Consider the following 23,657-nt stretch of genomic DNA (forward strand, 5'->3'; position numbering starts at 1 on the left):
ATGGAAATAAAAACAGCTAAATCAGAAATTAAGGAACGTTTGGATCAGATGAAAATTGAAAATCCAAGCATGCAATGTTTATAAAATGTTGGTGAGATAATCAGATTGCTGAGTGGTACATACAGCAAGATACTTTTTATGTAAAAATGTACAATGCACAGGCACTAAGTATCTTGAGGGGATACATAAAGAGGGAGTAAAGGAACAAACGTACGAACAAGAAAGCTACACACACCAAATTCAGAAATGTGGTTGGGTGTGGTTTGGAAGGTAATATAATGGAATTAAGGAGATGCTTAGAATATTTTAATTATATAAAAAGGTGAGGCAACTATGGAAAATGTTAGTCTTCATTAAATGTGGATGGTGAGTTCATAAATACTTGAGATAGTAGAGAATCTGAGAAGGCAATGGCACCCCACTCCAGTACTCTTGCCTGGAAAATCCCATGGATGGAGGAGCCTGGTGGGCTGCAGTCCATGGGGTTGTGAAGAGTCGGACACGACTGTGCGACTTCACTTTCACTTTTCATTTTCATGCATTGGAGAAGGAAATGGCAACCCACTCCAGAGTTCTTGCCTGGAGAATCCCAGGGACGGGGGAGCCTGGTGGGCTGCCCTCTGTGGGGTTGCACAGAGTCGGACATGACTGAAGTGACTTAGCAGCAGAGAATGGAAACCTACCCTGTGGGTTTTGGAGCCAGACTTCCTGAGCTCAAATCATAAAAGCCCTTTTATGTGGGAATGTGGGAAATTGGGCAATTACTTTATTTCCTTGTGCATTAATCTCATCACTGTAAAATGAAGCAAAAAACAAAACAAAACCAAACAAAAACAAAACCAAAAAAATCCTTGTAGAACTTTGAATTGTAAAGTTTGAATTAATAAATGCTGTGAATCAAAATCATTTGGTAGTCCCTGGTTCATGTTAACTTATTTATTGAGGTTATTATTATCTATTTTTCACATATTTGAAATATTTATTTCATGTTAAAAAGAGAATTCAAAGGAATTTGTTAATGAGTATGTAAACTTAGTTAATTTGCAAATTGTAATCAAGGTAAACGTCACCGAAATTTAAATTAAAATCACTGATCAGAACTCTTATACAGCACATCAGAAAGTTTATAGAGCCTGAATGGAAACTTAAAAGAGAAAGTCTCATGAACATCTATCTAATTTGGTTTCCCTTTTATGACAATAAAGATGATCCACATGCAGAATGGGTTTTGTGTGAATACTTGGAAAGAGCTTCACATTTATTCTCCTAACTCGTCATTTAGAAACAAAACACAGAGATTCTAAAATTAAGCTGTTTTTTTATAGAACAAAGTGAAAGATTTTGAAGTATCAAATGAAAATGATTTTTTTCCTGCAAAAGAAAATGAATTTTTAATTCTGTAGCACACAGATAAAATTTAATGTATGTTTTAATGTTTACTTGTTTTTCCCAACAAACATATGGCCATTTAAAATTTTTCTTGTTGACAGATTGTGCCTTTTGTTACTAGAATGTGTCATATACCAAAGGGAAACCATTGGCAATTTTTTAAGTAGGTAACGGTATTAAAGTCAAGCTGGCCTCCTCTAAAAATTTGGGAGAATCACTGGCTATGAATAATCCCTGTAGCACTGAACCCTGAGGTATGTGCTTCTTGGCTTTGGCCAGGAGAGAATCAGGCTTTTTTGCTTTTGTTTTTCCATGGGTGTTCCATGATAACTCTTGCGAGTACTGTCTTGACACTCTCGTCCACAGGCTCATATCTTTGTCCATGGAATTTTTCATCTATGCATCTATAATGGCCCCTCATAATCATTCACAGTGACAATTCCTTTACTTCTCTTTCAGTTACTTCCAAGTTGAAAGCAACTGAGACCCTCCCAAGGTGAATTTGAGGTATAGCATATACCTTAAATATGAATTTGATCCATATTTACATCACAAGTGTACCATCCACATTTGATAACTATTTCTACTTTTTTATGTATTTATTGTTATATCATGTAATTATTGAATTGCATTATTACAGTTTGTATGATTATATTTTAAATAGAATTTAACAATCTTTATTAATACATGGTGATATAATCTCTAAACAATTCTTATTAAATATACTTTTTTCATTTTTACTTTAATTCATTGCAAAGAGCTTATTGTCTCTGTTTGTACTTATAAGTCCCTTAGGTTTCTGGGATTATAAATTTCCAGCCACTGATTTATTCCCAAATCGTCATTTCACAGTTGAAATCTGAATCCTAGAGAGAGGAAACCAGTACATTGAACAAATATGTGTTTGCTCCTTATGTTATGGTAGTGGCACTAGGTCCTGGGTATAACATGAGGGGTAAGACTAACATGACCTCACCCTCACGGGTGCTATAGAGGAGGAAATAGATATTAAACAAATAAAGAAAAATAGGTATCTAATTACACATTAGGATGTATGTTATGAAGGGGGGAAATTAATGTATTGGCAGAGAATCTGAATATGAAGGCAGATTTAGGTTGGGGGCTCAGGCAAGACCTCTGTGGAGTGACATATAAGCCAAAACCTGAGTTTATCTTAGGAAGAAATCAATCCAGGCAAAGGAAAACGTATGTGCAAAGATCTTTAGATCTGAAGGGAACGAAGGCACGTGTGCCTAGAGCTTAGTGAGCCAAGGAGAAAGTAAATTGTGATGATGATGGAATGGTAGACAGGAGCCAGATGGTGCAAAGCTCTCCAGGCCATGCTTAGGGTTTGATGTTTTATTGTAAATGAAATGGGAAGCTATGAAAGGGTTTAAGCAGGAGAGTGATGTGATCCAATTTATCCTGTAAAATATTAACTCTGCAGTAATGGTATGGTTTGGAAGGGAAATAGAGTAAGAGTATAGGTGAACTGTAGGTGAATGTTGGAGGAATCTAGCTGGGAGCTGTGATGGCCTGGATCAAGGTGTTGATGGTGGGGATGGAGAGGAGCCAACAGTTGGAAAGAAACCCCAGGTGTCTGGATCTCCTGACCTGTTCTCCATTGCACCATCCTGCCTGGCCTGAACTTGCTGCTGAGTTGAAACTGATGAATATGCTGTTGGAACTCTAAATGACTCTTCTGCAGAAAGTATTATTACCTCTTCAGCTCTCTCTGGTTGACTCTGCAGATTTTTCTTGGTGGATACTATAAAAAAGATGACAGACAAAGATCACATTTTACAACAATGGCATTTTACCTGCAGGTAATTTAGATTTGTGGTATATGAGGGAATTCCCCAAGCTTGCCAATTTGGATGAAAAGATTTCCTCTGAGATACATGACAGTTTTAGGACAGGTCCAACAGTGCTGCTCCTCTGATGTCAGGGAACTGTCATGCCTGTGCTCCTCTGTTCATTTATTTCTGGTGCCAAAAGATGTGTCTGTGAAAAACAGGCCTTAAGACTAACTGAGCAGATTTTTCTATGCCAAGCGAGGATGCTATTATTACAGAAGACTATTTGGATGCATGGAAGTGTCTATACTCCCCGTCCCCTTTTTTTTCCTTTTTATACTAGGATGCCAAAAGTTTTAACTCCAGCTTAGCGTTTGCTGTTTATTCTAGGTCCATCACTTCATAGGTTTCTACCATTTCTGTGGGCTGATCACCAAAAAGAAAGAAGAGAGGAATATCAGCCCGTTAGATTTCTTCAACAGACAACTGATTAGCAGAGAGAAGGTGTACAGAGCAGAGGGTTCTGGCTTTGACCCATGGTTCTGATATTTATTACCTCTGTGATTTAGAACAAGTGATTTAACCTCTGTAAGCCTCAGTTTCTTAATCTAAAAAGAGGCCCAATATCTGCCTTCAGTTATTCCTTTGAGAATTCAAAGAGATAGTACACGCAAATACCACCTGGTATGTGGTATGCGGGAGTGTGTGTGTGCTAAGTCCCTTCAGTCATGCCCGACTCTTTGCAACCCCAAGGACTGTAGCCGACCAGGCTCCTCTGTCCATGGAATTCTCCAGGCAAGAAACTGGAGTGGGTGGCTATGGCCTCCTCCAGGGGATCTTCCTGACCCAGGGATCAAACCTGCATCTCTTCTGTCTGTTGCATTGACAGGCGGGTTATCACTAGCACCACCTGGAAAGCCCCTGGTATGTGGTAAATGTTTGGCAATTGTTATCAGTGAATGAAACTCAGGAGAATTTGCCCATTGCTACTGCTCCTAATATGGGTCTTCCAAACCACATTAATTCTATCTTGAGAGTTAAATCTACTACACAGTCAAGGCTACTTGCAGGTTGTTGAACAAATTACAATGTGTATTCTTTTTTAAAACATTAAAGAAGTTATTACAGTTTTTAAAGATTACTTTCTATTTAAAGCTATTACAAAATATTTGTTATATTCCTTGTGTAGTACAATACATCCTTGAGTCTGTCTTACACCAAATTGTCTGTGCCTCCTACTCCCACACCCCTGTATTGTCCCTGCATTCCACTGGTGCAATGTATATTGTTTATTAACAAATTTATTTATTTTTAATTAAAGGATAATTGCTTTGCAATACTGCGTTGGTTTCTGCTATGCATCAGCATGAATCAGCCGTAGGTATACATATGTCCCCTCCCTCTTGAACCTCCACTTCCCACTGGTACAGTATATATTCATAATTCCTCAGAACAGTCTTCAGAAATAGGTCCTAGTCATTCGAATGATTTCGCCAGAAGCAAAGTATGCCCGTGTACAAAGAAATGAAATAGCTTTCTGGATACCACACAGCTCATTTGGGACAAGGCCAGGACACCTGTGAGAGGTATGAAAAAATGATTTTATTTAAAGGGACACAGCGCAGAAGGATCATGGTCTGTTAAAAAGCCCCAATTCCAGGTATTAGCTGTAATGGAGTTTCTACTCTCTTCTGTGTTCTGCTTCTTCATCTGTAGAATTAGATCATTTTGAAGGACTTTTCTGGTTCTAAAATCTTCAGATTGTAGGATTACCTTTCCGTTTGAAATATCTCATGATTTTCGTTCTCTGGAGCTCATTCTTGAGTTGCCTGGAAGACAAGGCTCATTTCAGGTCCCCTTCCCTGGATGATAGTATAAGGAAGACCAAGTGCTGTGACTCAGGGAGGGTGACCAGAGTCAAACCCTCCTTCATGAATGCAAATCATTAGAAAGGCAAAGAAGTCATTTGGGTTCCTAGGAATGCTCACATTAAGCTCCCCCCCACCCCTCATATTTCATGATATTCCATGGTCTTCTACTCTGACACAGGGCTCCCTTAAAGGCCAATGATAGATTTTTATTTGGAGAAGGAGAGGTCATACAGTTTTCCAGAGCTGAAGGGAGTCTACACATGTTCCATCTCCCAGGCCCACCAAGCACCAGCAGTCCTCAGGCTGACGTCTTCTCTCCACCGTCCCTGCCGCTCCCTTCCGAAGGCTTCACTGTATGTCAGTGGCTTCCTGTGTGGCTTCTCGGACCACAGCACTATGCCCTCTAAGTCATCCTTCTCTGTGGTTCTCCAGCATGGCTTTCTAAAATACTGCCCTCATAATTTATCCCCAGGCTTAAAATCCTTCAGTTTCCTTATTGACTGATTCCATACTACTGATGTTTGTCTTTCTCTGAAGTGGGTGGAACAAGACAAACTTTGTTATGTGGATGTCTTATTTTTGTGTGTTTTTAGTATTGGTCTTTTTTTAAACATTTGAGCTTTAATTTATACTATATGTATAATGTATGTGGTAGTACCTGCATGTACTTTACAAATAATAATTATATATACACGTGTTACCAAAACTCAGGACTAGCAACTTGCCACTCAAAAGCCAATACGCAAGAGGCCAGATTTATGGAAAGGAAAGTTTGCTTTTTTAAAAAATCTTATTTGTATCTTTGGATTTTTAAAAATTTTATTTGAGTATAGTTGATTTACAATGTTAGTTACAGGTATACAGCAAATTGACTCACTTATACATATATCCATTTTTTTTTCAGGTTCCTTTTCCATATAAGTTAATACAGAACAGTGAGTTGAGTTCTCTGTGCTATGTACATTAGGCCCTTGATGGTTATCTACCTTATATATAGTAATGTGTGTATACTAATAGCAAGCTCCTGATTTATCCCTTCCCCCTCCTTATTCCGTTTTGGTAACCATAAGTTTGTTTTGAAAGTTTGCTTTATTTTGGAGGCTGGCATCTGGCAGGGAGAGTAGACTCATGTCCAAAGGCCAACTCCCCGGGACGATCACTAGATGAGAGCTTTTTAAAGGGGAATTTCAGGGGTGCATGGACAGAGGGGGATGCTATATGCAGAAACAGCACGGCCGCTCTGACAGCCACAGTCATCTTGAAATTAGTCGTGCGGTGGTCTGGTCCGCATCCTCTTGACTGTTCAAAGTACAGTTAGTCTTCAGTTTCAGGGTCAGTTTGTTCCCATTGCTTTGAGGCCAGTTCTCAGAACTGTGGCAGCTTGTATCATGGCTATAGCCTGGCCATCATGTAGTTAACTTCTTCCACCTGGATTTCAGTGTCTACAAAACAGCTCAAAGGATATGGCTCTGAAGATTATCTGTCGTCCTTGAGGAGGAACTAAAAGTCCTTGACTTTATTTAATGACTAAGCTATGATTATTTGGTCTTGTTTGACTGCTTTTTTTGTTTCTGTATTTTCTCATTTTTCTGATAAAATTTCTTCTTTGACTAAAGTTTTTCTGCAGACAAAAGGTAAGCAAAGGTCCACTGCGGGGGATGGTTTCTGTCCTGGGAAGCCCTCACAGGGCCCTGCTTCTTTTCATGTGGAGGTTGTAGATTTAACATTTCACAGATAGAGACATATGCTCGAAAGAGTTTGGAGCTCATTGTTTTAAAGGATAAAATACATGTTATTAGCTCCTTAAAGAACCTCAGGTGCCTTGGATCCATATTTCCCTTCTGCTGTTACCTCCAGCCATTGTGTGCACCCTTTATTTCCCCATACCCTGGCCTGTCTCGCGCACGTGTACACTCTCTGAATATGCTCAGCTTGTGTCTCACATGGGGCTGGCCCTCCTGCTAATGTTGCTCAAAGCACAACTGCCCTGCCTATTCAAGGCCAAGTCTGAAATGTGGCCTCCACTCCGAAGCCTTTCTTTACTGCTGCTTGTCCTAGAACCCACCACCCCAGGTCAGCTTAGCAGCCCTGCTCTGTGATTTCATGGCATTTTGTTTGTTTCCCTAGGACAGCACTTGGTTCTGGTTTATGGTGTGTGTGCCTCAGCGACGAGGCTGTGGGTGCTGTCAAGGCAGGAATTGCATCTTACTCATTTTTGTACCCAGCACCTAGTGCGTGTTGGAAGTCAGTAAATGGTATTTGAGTTATTTTAAATTTTCACGAGCATCTTCCTCTAGAGAGGAAACTGGGAGGGACGGGGTTAATGGTACAAGGAATAAAACTGGCTCAGCACAGAAACCCCATCTGATGGGCATTTCCCTGCCCTGCTTCTCCGATCTTCCCCATCTTCCCAGCTCAGACTGCTTTAGTGAAGAGGATACTTTGGAAAGCTGTGTCCTTTCTTTCCATTTAGCTTTGAGGCAGCATGAAGGTTGAGAGTTGCCTGTCTCAAGGTCACTTGATTGCCGCTGAAGTGGGAGGCAACTCAGGGCTTTGGAGTATGTGCGGTTTATGGAGGATGCTGCTGTGCTTGTCAGACTGCATTCAGGGTGGAGGGGCTGAGACTGAAAGGGAGGAAAGGCACTGAAAGTATTCAAAGGCTTTACACAGCTCTCTTACAAATGAGGAGCTCCTCTAAACGTCACCGTCACAGTGGAAAATCCCAGTTATCACTTACCTCCTTTCTGTCCACATGCAAACAGCCTGTGCCTGCTCTGTGCCTGGCCCTGTGCTGGGTGTTGGGACAGGGTCGTGAATCATTCAAGCTCCCTGCCATCAAGGAGCTAAACCTAGTTCAGCAGCGGAGACAGAGCATAAGCAAACAGCTGTGACAGTGTGGGGAGTCCTCGCCTGTGCCTGAGGGAGTGATTAATTTAGCCTCAGGGTGTCAGGGAAGGCCCAGTGGAAGACAGCCTGGAGGGGTGGGGAGCAGTTCTGGGCCTAAGCAGCAGATGAGATGGGCATTTCGAGCAGCAGGAACTACATCATCAGGGTCTAAAGAAAGGGTCGGCCGACTTTTTCTGGAAGGGGCCTGTTAGTAAATATTTTAGGCTTTTCAGGCTGTAGGACCTCTGTTGCAACTACTCATCTCTGTTGTTGTAGCACAGAAGTAGCCAGGGGCAAATGTGTGAATGAAGGAACATGGGCTGTGTTCCAATAAAACTTTATTTACAGAATTGGCAGCAGCAGGGCTGTAGTTTGCCAGCTCCTGGTCGAGAGGAGGATCTTCAGAGAGCCTCTCATCTGCTGGTACCCAGTCTTTTCAAGCATTAGGATTACTTTGCATTTCCCGTCCCTGTTTCTGGATGCTCTTAGCTCTTACCCCGGGGCTCTTCATCAGGTCTTGGTCAAGTCCGCTGCTAACCGTGCTGTCCACAGTAACACTCTCATCCCCTGGACCCTCCATCCTTTTCCATCGCCTTCATTTTGTCATGGTACCTTTACGACAGAAAACAGTGTTGTGTATGAATTGTTCATTTCCATCTTGTCTTCCCGGTTAGAATGTAAACTTCATGGCTGTGCTCTGCTGTACTCAGCGCTGTGCTGGAACCTGGAATGTGCATCTTGTCTGCTTCAGCTCTGCATCCAGTGAGGTCAAATGTTAGTTGTGAATCAGCCATGGTGGGAAGATTGACCCCTTAGAAATCAGTCCCATGAAAATCAGGTTTGGGGCATTTTTTTTTTCAAGAGCTGTTTTATGAGCATATCACTAGTTATCCCCTCTACCTAAAGTAAGTATTGGAAAGTCTGGTGCTCAGTACATCCTTGTTTTTTGGATAAAATGTGCTGTTCGTATCTGCTGGTTGAGAAAATAGATTCGCATTTATAAATACAGAGTCCTCTTTGGATTATTATTGTTACAGGGAATTTCCGTGGCTGCAGCCTGTGGGGTCTCTAAGAGTCGGACACGACTCAGGGAGTTCACTTTCACTTTTCACTTTCATGCATTGGAGAAGGAAATGGCAACCCACTCCAGTGTTCTTGCCTGGAGAATCCCAGGGACGGGGAGCCTGGTGGGCAGCCGTCTCTGGGGTCGCACAGAGTCGGACACGACTGAAGCGACTTAGCAGCAGCAGCAGCAGCAGCAGCAGCAGCAGCAGCAGCAGCAGGGAGGGTAACTGCTGAAGGCATCTGTCACCTTCACTTGACCTGCTAGAGGACTGAGGACTCAGGACAAGACATGGCAGTCTTCACCCCACTGAGCAGACAGAGTCTGCTGGTTCTGTGACTTCCCATGATGTGGCATCTCTGCCTTATTCACTGCAGTCTCCTGAGTGAATGTGGGGTCTCAGGCCTGTGTCTTTTTTTCCTAAACAAGTATTTCGAATAAATTCCCCCAGCTTAGTGTAACTGTCATTTTTGCAGTGTATTCAAAAGTCCAGATAAATTCTGTCCTCTTTCCAGTGTCTTCCTGTATCAATCTCTGATTTGTCTGGGGCTTTGATGTATGGTATGCAAATGTGCCCTAGTCTATACCCTTTAGCTGTGATTGTCAGAAGTATATCTGTTTATGAACAATTTCCAACCCTGATAATCTAATTTTGAAATCTGCAGCAGTATGAGGCCCAGAAGCACTTGACAAGAATCACAATTTAACAGCCTCTTCAATCTCAGTTCCTTTAAATGGGCAACATTAAACCTTGATACTGAGGGTCTGTTTGTAAGCCCACAGAGACTGATTAAAAAAAAAAAAAGCCATCAAATTACCACACAAAGCGTGCTTAACATTTACAAAGACCTCTCCATTCGCAGGATGCTTGTTCAACAGTCTTTTCAATTCCCTGTTCTAAGCACACACTAAGAAGTAGAAATGTGAGCTTGTGTTTAACCGCCATCTGGCTTATCGCAAAGCTTTCCAGGACCTCAGGCCTGGAAAGGACCTCTCATTGCAGCGCAGAATGCCTGAGCTTTCGGAGACCTCTGTGCCCTTCATTGCTGTCCTGACCTGTAGCTTTTTTTCTGCTTGTCGCTGCTTCTGTCCAGGGCCAACAAACTCACTGTTTTCCTTAGACAGCTTGTTCTCTTTGTGAATACAGTTTACAGAAAGGTCCTTTTTTACCTGCCTCCCCATAATGTTCACCCACTGGCCCTAGTTCTGTCTCTGTGGAGCCACTCAGAACAAATTGGCCTTTTCTTACTTCTGTCTTCCTACTTATACTCTCAAGAAAGCGGGGACAGCTCTCCTGTCCCCTGAGTCCTCCCTTGTGCAGGCTGCATATCCACTGTTCATTCAGCCATTCTTCATGTGACAGTCCTTTGTACCCTCTTTATTTGGCTCCTATTCCTCTGGACATGTTTCAGTTTCACCAGTGTCTTTCTTAAAGGGACCCAGCAGAGCTGGAGAATGACTCTCTCTTCCTTAACAGGGCTTCCTTGGTGGCTCAGAGGTTAAAGCGTCTGCCTCCAATGTGGGAGACCCGGGTTCGATCCCTGGGGTGGGAAGATACCCTGGAGAAGGACATGGTAACCCACTCCAGTATTCTTGCCTGGAGAATCTAGTTCTATAACCTTGGGTAAATGAATCATGATCATCTCACCTGACCAATGAGAAAAAGTACCTTACACATTCAGTAGTGAGTATCAGATACAACTGTAGTAAAATCATGAGGAAATGCCTGGTAGGAAGTAGATGGGTTCAGCCAATAATATAATATATTATTATTATTATTATTATTATTTTATACTGTTACTTGTCTGGATATGACTTCCATAACAAAATTGGGATCACTCTTATATTTTTTATTTTACGTTGGAGTTTACATGGGGACACTTTCTCTAAGTTTAGGTGCAATTGTTAAACAGGCTGGCCCTAGATAAACACAATCCAATTTTAGTATCATATGTATGTATATATGGGGCTTCCTCGGTGGCTCAATGGTGAAAAATCTGCCTGCCATTGCAGGAGATATGGGTTTGATCCCTGGGTTGGGAAGATCCCCTGGAGAAGGAAATGGAAAATCCCATGGACAGAGGAGCCTGGTGGGCTACAGTCCATGGGATCACAAAGAGTTGGACACGACTTAGCGATTAAACAACATGTAATACATATTTTATATTGTGTTTTATATGGGTACAAATATGTTAATATCTAATATATGCATACACACACACATATTTCTTGCAGCTTCCCATAACCCCTTTCCTTTGTCACTCCCACACTTCAATAACTGATGCGACTTATGCACACCTTATGCACACTTTATGCACACCTAGGTGCTCCCCTTCCTCCTTCTCATTTCTTCTCTGCTTTCCTCTCCTCACCCACCCAACCCCAGCTAGTCCCAGTTCTGAAGCCCACACAAGCTACAGATTATGTCATGGATGTTCTTTGGAAAGGAAAGGTTGATGTTCATTCAGTATATTGGGAAGGAGTCTTATCCTAACTCATCCATGTGTTGGCTGGATGACCTTGGACAAGACATTTTCCCTCTGAGGCTCAGTTTTTATTTTCTGTCTTTGATGTTCACGAAAGAAGGTATTTTGAAGAAGGAAGGTGTTGGCTTCCAAGTTCCTTTTCAATTAAAAAAAAATTCATTCTATCCTGCAATCTAGTATTCATTTGAGATGTGTGATCAGGTTCCCTGGGCTCTGACTGTGTTCTGATTTCAAGTATATACTTAGGTAACAACGTCATAGCACCACACATTAAGGCAGCAGGAATGTCTAGATAACTCCTTCAGGTATCAGCTTTTCTGAGTGGCTGTCAAAAGTGGAAAGTGTTTGACTTTCCACAAGTCAAACGCTCTGTGGAAATTGCCACGTCATCCTGAAGGGAATCAGTGCTAAACTTGAGGTCCTATGCTTTACCTTATTTTTTTACCAACCTCTTTGAAGGTAACATTTTTTTACTTGCTTTTGTGGCTATAATTATAATATTTAATAAAGTTTTTATTTTAAAACCCTTTTACATTTATAGAAAGATTAAAATAGTACAAAGAGTTCCCATGTATCTTACACCTAGTTTCCCATATGAACATCTTCCATTCATTTGGTATGTTTGTGACAATTAGTGAATTGGTATTGATACGTTATGATTAACTTAAGTCCATACTTTATTCAGATGTCCTCAACTTTTGCTTAATGTCCTTTTTCAGTTTCAGGGTCACATCAAGGACACCACGTTGCATTTGTTGTTGTATCTCCTTAGGCTCCTTTTTGCTGTGGCATTTTCTCAGAATTTCTTTTTTTTTTCTTTTAATTTTTTGGCAGTTTCAAGTGGCACTTGTCAGTTGTTTTGTAGAATATCTGTCAGTTGAGATTTGTTTGATGTTTTCCTCCTGGTTAGACTGGGGTTATGGGTTTTGGGGAGGAAGATCCCAGAGGTCAAGTGCCATTCACGTCATATCAAGGGTAGGTGCTATCAGCATGTTTCATGACTGTTGACCTTAACCCTGACCCCCTGGCTGAGATAGCATCTATGTGTCAGGTTTCTGCACTGTGAGGTAACTTCCCACCCTCCATCCCCTTTTCATATTCTCTTAGGAAGGAAGTCACTATGTACACCCACTGCTAGTTCTTATTCACCTAACTGTCCAGGGTGGATATTTCTGATGGCTGTAGTCTTTTTTTCCATCAGAATTCTCCTATTTTATTGACATCTTCTAGGGCTTTGTCATCTAAATCCAGCCAGCAATAAGGAAGGGAAAATGTGGAGGAGAATGTTTGCTTTTAAAAGCCTTGGCCTGAAAATGGCACACATCACTTCCACTTAACATTCCATATGACACTCATTCATCTGCCAAACCTAACTGCAAGCGAGGCTAGGACATATGGTCTAGCTGGGTGCCCAGGAAAAAGAGGAAATGGATTTTGGAGAAAATCTAGCAGTATTTGCTGCACTACTTCAGAGTACAAAAGGGAATAAACCAAACCCATGTCTTGTCACCATCTAATAATATAGCCATCATTTCATTAAAAAATGAAAATATAATGGAAAACATAATCTTAGAATCAAGGAGAAGCATATAAATTGAATATAAAATTAGCTTAGTAAAGCTTATTCCATTGACCTTATTTTTCTTATTTCACTTTTGACCTATGAACATTTGTTGAGAATAGGCAGTTACCTACATGTCAGCGTTTGAAAACTTCTGCCATGTATTATACCTGGGCCAGATTCTACATCATTGCCAAAGTCTGCCATGCTATTTTTCCTTTTATCCATTGTTTGTCTGCAGTGCTCTTCCTCTGGTTTCTTTGCCTGTGAAAGTTCATTCACTCTTCAAGTGACAAATGAGGTGCCTTCATCAAGTCCCTTGCTCCTTATGGTATCATGTCACTCTGCTTCCATTCATAATTTAACAGTTATCCACATAGTATTATATATGTGTATGTTCCATGCATTAGACTAGGTGCTCCCTGAGGACAGCACAGGTCTTACTGATTTGCTAGATCCCTAAGCATAGTCTGAAAAATATAAAGCATGTTTATTGAATGCACCCAGAATGTTAGATGTCCCAAAAACTGGTCTAATTTTTAAACCTCTTTCTTTAAAATACAACAAAACACTTTCTTTTATTCCCCCAATTATAAAAGTGATCCTCCCTTATGACAGCCACACCTTCCTGGTAGAGGTGATTTTTTGAACTGAACCTGGAAAGGTTGATAAGGTTTGATGATAATAAAGGTATAGCCCTGTTAGGCAGGCCATACTCCTTTCTATTACACATCCTAGGTTCAGAGCATTTGTTTAATAGATGATCAGATCTCCTTTGAAACAGCTATAGAATAATACATTCACTTTCATAAATCATCATGTAATTAAAACCCAGACTCTGACCTTGTTCTGGCACTGCAGTTGAGGTTGATGTACAAGCCCAGTGCTCATTATCTTGAACAGGAGTTACCAACCTGAATTCCCAGGGTCCCAACAAAGAGATAGCTTCACCATAGCAAAAGAAGTGTTTAATTACCACTACAGAAAGAGGAGCTTGGAAAAAAAAAAAACAAAAACAATTATTTTCAGACATTAATGATTCAGCTGCCATGTGTCTCATTACCAGCCAAAACATGACTTCTTAAGGTGATCTGATCAAATTTATTAGAAATAAAATATGAGTTATAAGACAGCTGTCCCTTTCCTTCCTTCTGTCCTTTCCTATCGTCTGCTGCTAGTCTTTTGGTTACTTTAGTGACATTAAGAACTCAATATTTTACTAAAATGTAAATCAGGAGACAAGTCTATTTGTAAAATGCTCCCTTTATCTCACTTAAACTGTTTCCTCAATTTTCAGGGTTGAAAAATTAGACCTTGCAATGGCACCCCATTCCAGTACTTTTGCCTGGAAAATCCCATGGATGGAGGAGCCTGGTAGGCTGCAGTCCATGGGGTCGCTAAGAGTCGGACACAACTGAGCGACTTCACTTTCACTTTTCCCTTTCATGCATTGAAGAAGGAAATGGCAACCCACTCCAGTGTTCTTGCCTGGAGAATCCCAGGGATGGGGGAGCCTGGTGGGCTGCCGTCTATGGGGTCATATAGAGTCGGACATGACTGAAGCGACGCGGCAGCAGCAGCAGCAGCAGAGTTTATATTATTATGGGGCTTTTCATTTCATGCTATTACATTTATTTATTCTTCTGAAATTATAAATGTTGATAGATAGCATGAGAATTATTTTTTCCCATTATACAGATAGGAGAATAGCCTCAGATACTAAGTGACTTGCTCTAGTCCCCACAGCAATTGTGGTTCAAAGCTGAGTCTCCTGAGTGCAACTCTAGAGTTGAATGTACTGCAGTAGCATTTACCTGTCAACCAGTTAGCCTTGTGGCAGAAGCTCAGACATTCTTATTTCCTCTGATTATAAAAGTGACCCACACTTAATAATAGCCAAGTCTTCCTGGGGGAAGTGATCTGGAATTGAGCCTGAGAAGGTTGATAAAGGTTTGTTAGATGGTAGGGGTCAAATATATATTTTTGCATTGAGGTTAGCTAGCTATCAATATGTGCTCTCCTACATATCCCTTGTTGGGGTGGGGTGGGCATAGAGACAGCACATTCAGAATGAATCTGTGGTTTGATTTCTGGCACTCTTTAGAGAAGAAGATTCTCAAGTCAAAGAGACTTTAAGTCATAGTTGCTCAACATCAATAGAGAATCATAGAAAGGACCTAGATATCACTTACTTTAACTTCCAGATTTTATTGGTGAGGAAATTAAGGCATAAAAATTATTATTTTTTACTTAATTTATTTTTAATTGAAGGACAATTGCTTTACAGTATTGTGTTGGTTTCTGCCAAACATCCACATAAATCAGCCATTGGTATACCTATGTCCCCTACCCTCTTGAATATCCCTGCCGCCTTCTTCCCCATCCCACTGCTCTAGGTTGTTACAAAGCCCCAGTCTGAGTAATGCCTACACATTTAAAATATATTGAATTTGTTTAACCCACAGTGTTAATTCATAGTTATCAATCAGAATGCCTAATTTCCAGTTTAGTTCTCTTTAATACCCTGCTTCATAATTACCAGTTTTTTTTTTGCGGGGGGCATCTTTTCTACTTTTAGGACTGCTTTGGAGAAGATATGTTTATACAGGCGTCGCCTCGCATTCCCAAGTATGTGTGATCTAGTTGTAGGTGTAAAAGCCATGATGGTCATAGGGAGCAGGTCCATTCCCAAAGAGTTTGTTGCACTGAATCCTTAACTGGAACTCTTATTTAGATCCAACCATCAATAAATGTGTTTAGTTTAACACACAGTACTTAGCATATTGCCTGCCCCCCCACCCAAAAGAGATTCTGAATTATTATTGATTTAATAAGTTGTTGAAGGAACTGACTCTCAGTTGAAATTCTTTGATTGCTCTTTGAAGATAACATATAACTACATCACCAATCATATGATTCCCATCCTCACCTCATTTTTTTTGTCAGCAGAAGCAGCATTTTTCTTTTACTACTAATTTTAATGGAATAATTAGGACAGTAAATACGGTGCATGTTTGTGTGTGCATGTGCTGAGTCGCTCATTCCTGTCCAGTTCTTTGCTACCCCATGGACTGTAGCCTTCCAGGCTCCTCTGTCCATGGGATTTTCCAGGCAAGAATGCTGGAGCAGGTTGCCATTTCCTTTGCAGGGCATCTTCTTGACCCAGGGATCAAACCCGCATCTCCCGCATTGGCAGATGGCTTCTTTACCACTGAGCCACCTGGGAAGCCCCCTATAAGTGTGCTGGAGTAGTCTAATTTTTACCAAACACTAAAGTAGAGACAAAGATGGTAGTGATATTGTAGAAAATAGATTGTTGCTGCAGTTAGTACCACAGTGAGAAAGCTTTAAATATTTATGGTTAGCAGCTATACAAAAATTCAAATGTATTATACAAAGATCAGTTCGATAGTATTAGTGTGTAGGGAATTTTAAAAGCCGAAGACCACATCTAGTTTGAAATATTTACAGAAATATATATGGCTTGATTTTTATTTATTTATTTTTTGTACTGGAAAAATGACTTACGTGGTATTGGGTCTTACTCTGGTGATGTATTTACTGAAGGTGAAATCTGTTTCCGCATACTTTCCAGTGACATCTCATGGCCATGGAGGGTTTAACTTTATTCTATGGATCTCATCCAAGACTGAATTTGATTAGAATTTTAAAACCAGGGGTTTCTGATAGATGGTTATCATTCAGCAGATATAGAAGTCTTCCAGGACTTGATTATGACTGCTGAAAGCTTAGGCGTTACACTGGCAGTTTGGTCTGAGCAGTATTCTGGAATGGACCACAAGCTTGGTGGTATATTGAAGCCAGACACTAGATGCACAAGGGAGAAGAATAACCCATTTTTTAGCACACCTCTGTATTTTCCTAATCATAATTAGCTTTTATTCATTTAGGCTTCCTTTGTGGCTCAGCTGGTAAAAGAATCCACCTGCAATGTGGGAGACCTGGGTTTGATCCCTGGGTTGTGAAGATCCCCTGGAGAAGGGAAAAGCTACCCCCTCCCGTATTCTGGCCTAGAGAATTCCATGGACTGTATAGACCATGGAGTCACAAAGAGTCAGACACAACTGACTTTCACTTTCAGTTTTATTCATTTATATTTGGTTTCCTGCTGCAGAATGTTATGGATCTGCCTTTAGAGAGAAAAAAAAAAAAAGTAAAGCTATGTTACCAAAATCCCTCCTTTCCAAATAGTTACTTCAGTATTTAAACCATTGGCATTTATGCATTGACTTAGGGGATGTTTTTGATAATTTGCAAGTGTGCATTTTTACAAACCAAATAAAAACTTGAATAATCATTTCATTTTGTTTTGCAGAACCCCAGCTGAAAGGAATTGTGACAAGGTTATTCAGCCAGCAGGGATATTTCCTGCAGATGCACCCAGATGGTACCATCGATGGGACCAAAGACGAAAACAGTGACTACAGTAAGGAACATTAGCTTTGTGCAATCCAATTACAATCAGATGTATGGCTTAGTGTCTCTTAGACTTAAAGCACAGCCAGGCTGCATTTGGAACTGTTAAACTACTAGTAAGCTAGTTGTCTTTTCCTTTCTCCTTTTTTGGTATGATTCTTATAGCAAAGAGACAGTAATGGATAGAGCTTATGTATTCAATAAGAAGGTCGGAGGCTTGAAGAAGTTCTGACTGCTCAGTGGACAAGAATTTCCTCTCATTCCATTGTTTGTAGTCAGGATGATGTTAAGTATTAACGGAAACAAGGCTACCTTCCAGCGCAAGGTAGTGTTTTAATCCTAGAACCAAATAGTAAGAATACTATAATAAGTCTTTAGACAAGGCTGTGGTCCTAGTGTGATTAGATTGACTAGTTTTCTGTGAGTATAGTTTCAGTGTGTCTGCCCTCTGATGCCCTCTTGCAACACCTACCATCTTACTTGGGTTTCTCTTACCTTGGGCTTGGGGTATCTCTTCATGGCTGCTCCAGCAAAGCGCAGCTGCTGCTCCTTACCCTGGATGAAGGGTATCTCCTCACTGCCACCCTTCAGAAAACTAGTCAATCTAATCACACTGGGACCACAGCCTTGTCTAACTCAATCAAACTAAGCCATGCCCGCGGGGCAACCCAAGATGGGTGGGTCATGGTGGAGAGGTCTGACAGAATGTAGTCCACTGGAGAACGGAATGGCAAACCACTTCAGTATTCTTGCCTTGAGAACCCCATGAACAGTATGAAAAGGCAAAATGATAGGATACTGAAAGGGGAACTCCCTGGGTCAGTAGGTGCCCAACATGCTACTGGAGATCAGTGGAGAAATAACTCCAGAAAGAATGAAGGGATGGAGCCAAAGCAAAAACAATATCCAGCTATGGATGTGACTGGTGATAGAAGCAAGGTCCAATGCTGTAAAGAGCAATATTGCATAGGAACCTAGAATGTCAGGTCCATGAATCAAGGCAAATTGGAAGTGGTCAAACAAGAGATGGCAAGAGTGAGCATCGACATTCTAGGAATCAGCGAAATAAAATGGACTGGAATGGATGAATTTAACTCAGATGACCATTATATCTACTACTGTGGGCAGGAATCCCTTAGAAGAAATGGAGTAGCCATCGTGGTCAACAAAAGAGTCCGAAATGCAGTACTTGGATGCAGTCTCAAAAACGACAGAATGATCTCTGTTTGTTTCCAAGGCAAACCATTCAGTATCAAAGTAATCCAAGTCTATGCCCCAACCAGTAATGCTGAAGAAGCTGAAGTTGAAGAGTTCTATGAAGACCTACAAGACCTTGTAGAACTAAACCCAAAAAAGATGTGCTTTTCATTATAGGAGACTGGAATGCAAAAGTAGGAAGTCAAGAAACACCTGGAGTAACAGGCAAATTTGGCCTTGGAGTGTGGAATGAAGCAGGGCAAAGACTAATAGAGTTTTGCCAAGAAAATGTACTGGCCATAGCAAACACCCTCTTCCAACAACACAAGAGAAGACTCTACACATGGACATCACCAGATGGTCAACACCGAAATCAGATTGATTATATTCTTTGTAGCCAAAGATGGAGAAGCTCTATACAGTCAACAAAAACAAGAACAGGAGCTGACTGTGGCTCAGATGATGAACTCCTTATTACCAAATTCAGACATAAATTGAAGAAAGTAGGGGAAACCACTAGACCATTCAGGTATGACTTAAATCAAATCCCTTATGATTATGCAGTGGAAGTGAGAAATAGATTTAAGGGCCTAGATCTGATAAACAGAGTGCCTGATGAACTATGGACTGAGGTTCGTGACATTGTACGGGGGACAGGGATCAAGACCATCCCCATGGAAAAGAAATGCAAAAAGGCAAAATGGCTGTCTGGGGAGGCCTTACAAATAGCTGTGAAAAGAAGAGAGGCGAAAAAACAAAGGAGAAAAGGAAAGATATAAGCATCTGAATGCAGAATTCCAAAGAATAGCAAGAAGAGATAAGAAAGCCTTCTTCAGCGATCAATGCAAAGAAATAGAGGAAAGGAACAGAATGGGAAAGACTAGAGATCTCTTCAAGAAAATTAGAGATACCAAGGGAACATTTCATGCAAAGATGGGCTCGATAAAGGATAGAAATGGTATGGACCTAACAGAAGCAGAAGATATTAAGAAGAGGTGGCAAGAATACACAGAAGAACTGTACAAAAATGATCTTCATGACCCGGATAATCATGATGGTGTGATCACTCATCTAGAGCCAGACATCCTGGAATGTGAAGTCAAGTGGGCCTTAGGAAGCATCACTACAAACAAAGTTAGTGGAGGTGATGGAATTCCAGTTGAGCTATTTCAAATCCTGGAAGATGATGCTGTGAAAGTGCTGCACTCAATATGCCAGCAAATTTGGAAAACTCAGCAGTGGCCACAGGACTGGAAAAGGTCCGTTTTCATTCCAATCCCAAAGAAAGGCAATGCCAAAGAAAGCTCAGACTACCGCACAATTGTACTCATCTCACATGCTAGTAAAGTAACGCTCAAAATTCTCCAAGCCAGGCTTCAGTAGTACATGAACCGAGAACTTCCAGATGTTCAAGCTGGTTTTAGAAAAGGCAGAGGAACCAGAGATCAAATTGCCAACATCCGCTGGACTGTGGAAAAAGCAAGAGAGTTCCAGAAAAACATCTATTTCTGCTTTCTTGACTATGCCAAAGCCTTTGTCTGTGTGGATCACAAGAAACTGTGGAAATTTCTGAAAGAGATGGGAATACCAGACCACCTGACCTGCCTCTTGAGAAACCTGTATGCAGGTTAGGAAGCAACAGTTAGAACTGGACATGAAACAGCAGACTGGTTCCAAATAGGAAAAGGAGTACATCAGGTTTTATTTTTTGGGGCTCCAAAATCACTGCAGATGGTGACTGCAGCCATGAAATTAAAAGACGCTCACTCCTTGGAAGAAAAGTTATGACCAACCTAGATAGTGTATTCAAAAGCAGAGACATTACTTTGCCGACTAAGGTCTGTCTAGTCAAGGCTATGTTTTTCCTGTGATCATGTATAGATGTGAGAGTTGGACTGTGAAGAAGGCAGAGCACCGAAGAATTGATGCTTTTGAACTGTGGTGTTGGAGAAGACTCTTGAGAGTCCCTTGGACTGCAAGGAGATCCAACCAGTCCATTCTGAAGGAGATCAGCCCTGGGATTTCTTTGGAAGGAATGATGCTAAAACTGAAACTCCAGTACTTTGGCCATGTCATGGGAAGAGTTGACTCACTGGAAAAGACTCTGATGCTGGGAGGGATTGGGGGCAGGAGGAGAAGGGGGCGACAGAGGATGAGATGGCTGGATGGTATCACTGACTTGATAGACGTGAGTGTGAGTGAACTCCAGGAGTTGGTGATGGACAGGGAGGCCTGGCGTGCTGCGATCATGGGGTCGAAAAGAGTCGGACACGACTGAGTGACTGAACTGAATGGATAGTAAGTCTTAGAATATCATTTCTGGAAGAATAAAATTACTTCTCAAAGTAAATATTGAAATATACATTTGTATATTACATGTTATTTCATCTTGACTGAGGCCAAATTTATTGATTTAAAAAGAAAACTATATTAAAATATTATATGTTACAGTTTATATGATAATCAAATGATAAAATACCAGTAGAAAATGCAATTTTGTTTATAATTTTTTGAAATGAAATGCAAGTATTGAAAGATTATTTATGACATCTCTGGAAGTAGTGTTTAACTAATTTAACTATACGGCTGACAAGTTTGATAATTACCAAATCATCAAGGTCTGACAGAGTGTATTTGCATTTCAGAAGCATTTTTATTATAAGCCTCAGAGTCAGGAATGAGCATTCTCATCATACCTTTCAGTTTCTGCATAATCATATATAGGTACCTGGGGAGGAAATTCCTATTTTTCTAAAAATATGTAGGACATTATATTGTTTCCCAAAGTTTGTATTCACTGCTAGATCTTTATTACTGGTCATTGGCCACATAGTAAATGCTCATTAAATCTATACCCAGTTGAGTTGGCTTCTGATGAATGTGGTTTTTTTGGTCAGACTTTCTTTCACTTTCTTTGTTTCTTTCACTTGTGGTCAGATTGACAATCTATCCAACTGAATAAGGTAATCTAAAAGCTTGATATTTTATGTTGAAAGTGTTAGTCTCTCAGTCGTGTCTGACTCTTTGCAACCCCATGGACTGTAGCCCACCAGGCTCCTCTGTTCATAGAATTCTCCAGGAAAGAATACTGGAGTGGATAGCCATTCCCTTCTCCAAGGCATCTTTCTAATCCAAGGATCAAAAACAGATCTCTTGCACTGTGGGTAGACTCTTTACCAGCTGAGCCACCAGGGAAAAACACTGATCTGAGGGAAATTCTATGATCCCTGCTGCTGCTGCTAAGTCACTTCAGTCATGTCCGACTCTGTGCGACCCCATAGACGGCAGCCCAACAGGCTCCTCTGTCCCTGGGATTCTCCAGGCAAGAACACTGGAGTGGGTTGCCATTTCCTTCTCCAATGCATGAAAGTGAAAAGTGAAAGTGAAGTCACTGTCATGTCCGACTCTTAGCGACCCCATGGACTGCAGACTACCAGGCTCCTCCACCCATGGGATTCTCCAGGCAAGAGTACTGCAGTGGGGTGCCATTGCCTTCTCCGATGATCCCTAGAGTGTGAAAATGCTCCTATCCACCCCTTCTAAATTATTCTTTGTTTACTTAATGTTACACGTTACGAAATATGAATTACAATAAAGAAAAGATCTTATTTTAGAGAATTTCAGCCCATTTTCTGCTGAGGAGTTGATTCGCTTATTGTGTTTCACATTGTTGGTTTCTATTTGTGGAAATGCATTCTTTAAATGATTTAAGGTTTTCCCTGAGTCCAGATGAATAAGGATGCTTTCCTCTCCATGTATAATTTCCATTTATTGCATCTGAACCTGAATGCAAATTTAGTGAAGCTACAAGTATAGATGGAAAGCATCAAGGAGGTTACTTAGTTGTGTCACCCCCTGCTGTCTCTGAGCTATCCCTTGATCTGGTTTCTTTTTCTATAAGATGAGGTGGCTGGAGTTGAAAGCATTAATATCCTCTGTCAGCACCAGCCACCCGACTTAAAGAAAGATTGAAAAATTATAAATTTATGAAGATAGATTCAAGTGAGCCAAATAGCCATACCTAGTTTAATAGGATGCAGCTGTAACCCAGACAGCTGTCCTGTGAGCACATGACAGTTATCATAGAGCAGTGGCAGGCAGGTGCAAGTGTGGCCTAACAGAGACACTTGCTTCAACGTGTTTAGGAAAATAGTTGAAAGTGCTGTCTCTCCAAATGCTGGGTCAATGGCTAATGTGGATCTACAACCACATGTAAATGTAGACATTTATGCAGAGCACATCATGAGAAACGCTGGGCTGGAAGAAACACAAGCTGGAATCAAGATTGCTGGGAGAAATATCAGTAACCTCAGATATGCAGATGACACCACCCTTATGGCAGAAAATGAAGAGGAACTAAAAAGCCTCTTGATGAAAGTGAAAGAGGAGAGTGAAAAAGTTGGCTTAAAGCTCAACATTCAGAAAATGAAGATCATGGCATCTGGTCCCATCACTTCGTGGGAAATAGATGGGGAAACAGTGGAAACAGTGTTAGACTTTATTTTTGGGGGCTCCAAAATCCCTGCAGATGGTGACTGCAGCCATGAAATTAAAAGACGCTTACTCCTTGGAAGAAAAGTTATGACCAACCTAGATAGCATATTCAAAAGCAGAGACATTACTTTGCCGACTAAGATCCGTCTAGTCAAGGCTATTGTTTTTCCTGTGGTCATGTATAGATGTGAGAGTTGGACTGTGAAGAAGGCTGAGTGCTGAAGAACTGATGCTTTTGAACTGTGGTGTTGGAGAAGACTCTTGAGAATCCCTTTCACTGCAAGGAGATCCAACCAGTCCATTCTGAGGAGATCAGCCCTGGGATTTCTTTGGAAGGAATGATGCTAAAGCTGAAACTCCAGTACTTTGGCCACATCATGGGAAGAGTTGACTCATTGGAAAAGACTCTGATGCTGGGAGGGATTGAGGGCAGGAGGAGAAGGGGATGACAGAGGATGAGATGGCTGGATGGCATCA

At 41.0% G+C, this 23,657-nt stretch overlaps 1 protein-coding gene and 1 long non-coding RNA gene across 5 annotated transcripts in view; one reads left to right on the forward strand and one right to left on the reverse strand.

The window, feature by feature from the left end:
• The window catches only part of FGF12 (fibroblast growth factor 12), a 610,786-nt gene that overhangs the window by 353,055 nt on the left and 234,074 nt on the right, over positions 1-23,657 (forward strand). For 3 of the 4 annotated variants that reach the window (XM_069557665.1, XM_069557656.1, XM_069557635.1), the window contains one exon: positions 17,389-17,499. In XM_069557665.1, the coding sequence (XP_069413766.1) occupies positions 17,389-17,499 (111 nt within the window). Of the gene's footprint in view, positions 1-6,210; positions 6,691-17,388; positions 17,500-23,657 lie in introns of those variants that run through there. The other variant, XM_069557646.1, reaches the window with a different exon arrangement.
• Positions 4,766-5,372, reverse strand: LOC138430924 (uncharacterized). Its single transcript, XR_011253451.1, has 2 exons — positions 5,288-5,372; positions 4,766-5,014 (listed from the first exon to the last, which is right to left on the reverse strand). It is a non-coding gene; the product is annotated as an uncharacterized lncRNA (long non-coding RNA).

Source organism: Ovis canadensis, chromosome 1 (genome assembly GCF_042477335.2).
Source record: "Ovis canadensis isolate MfBH-ARS-UI-01 breed Bighorn chromosome 1, ARS-UI_OviCan_v2, whole genome shotgun sequence".
NCBI classification, from domain to species: domain Eukaryota; kingdom Metazoa; phylum Chordata; class Mammalia; order Artiodactyla; family Bovidae; genus Ovis; species Ovis canadensis.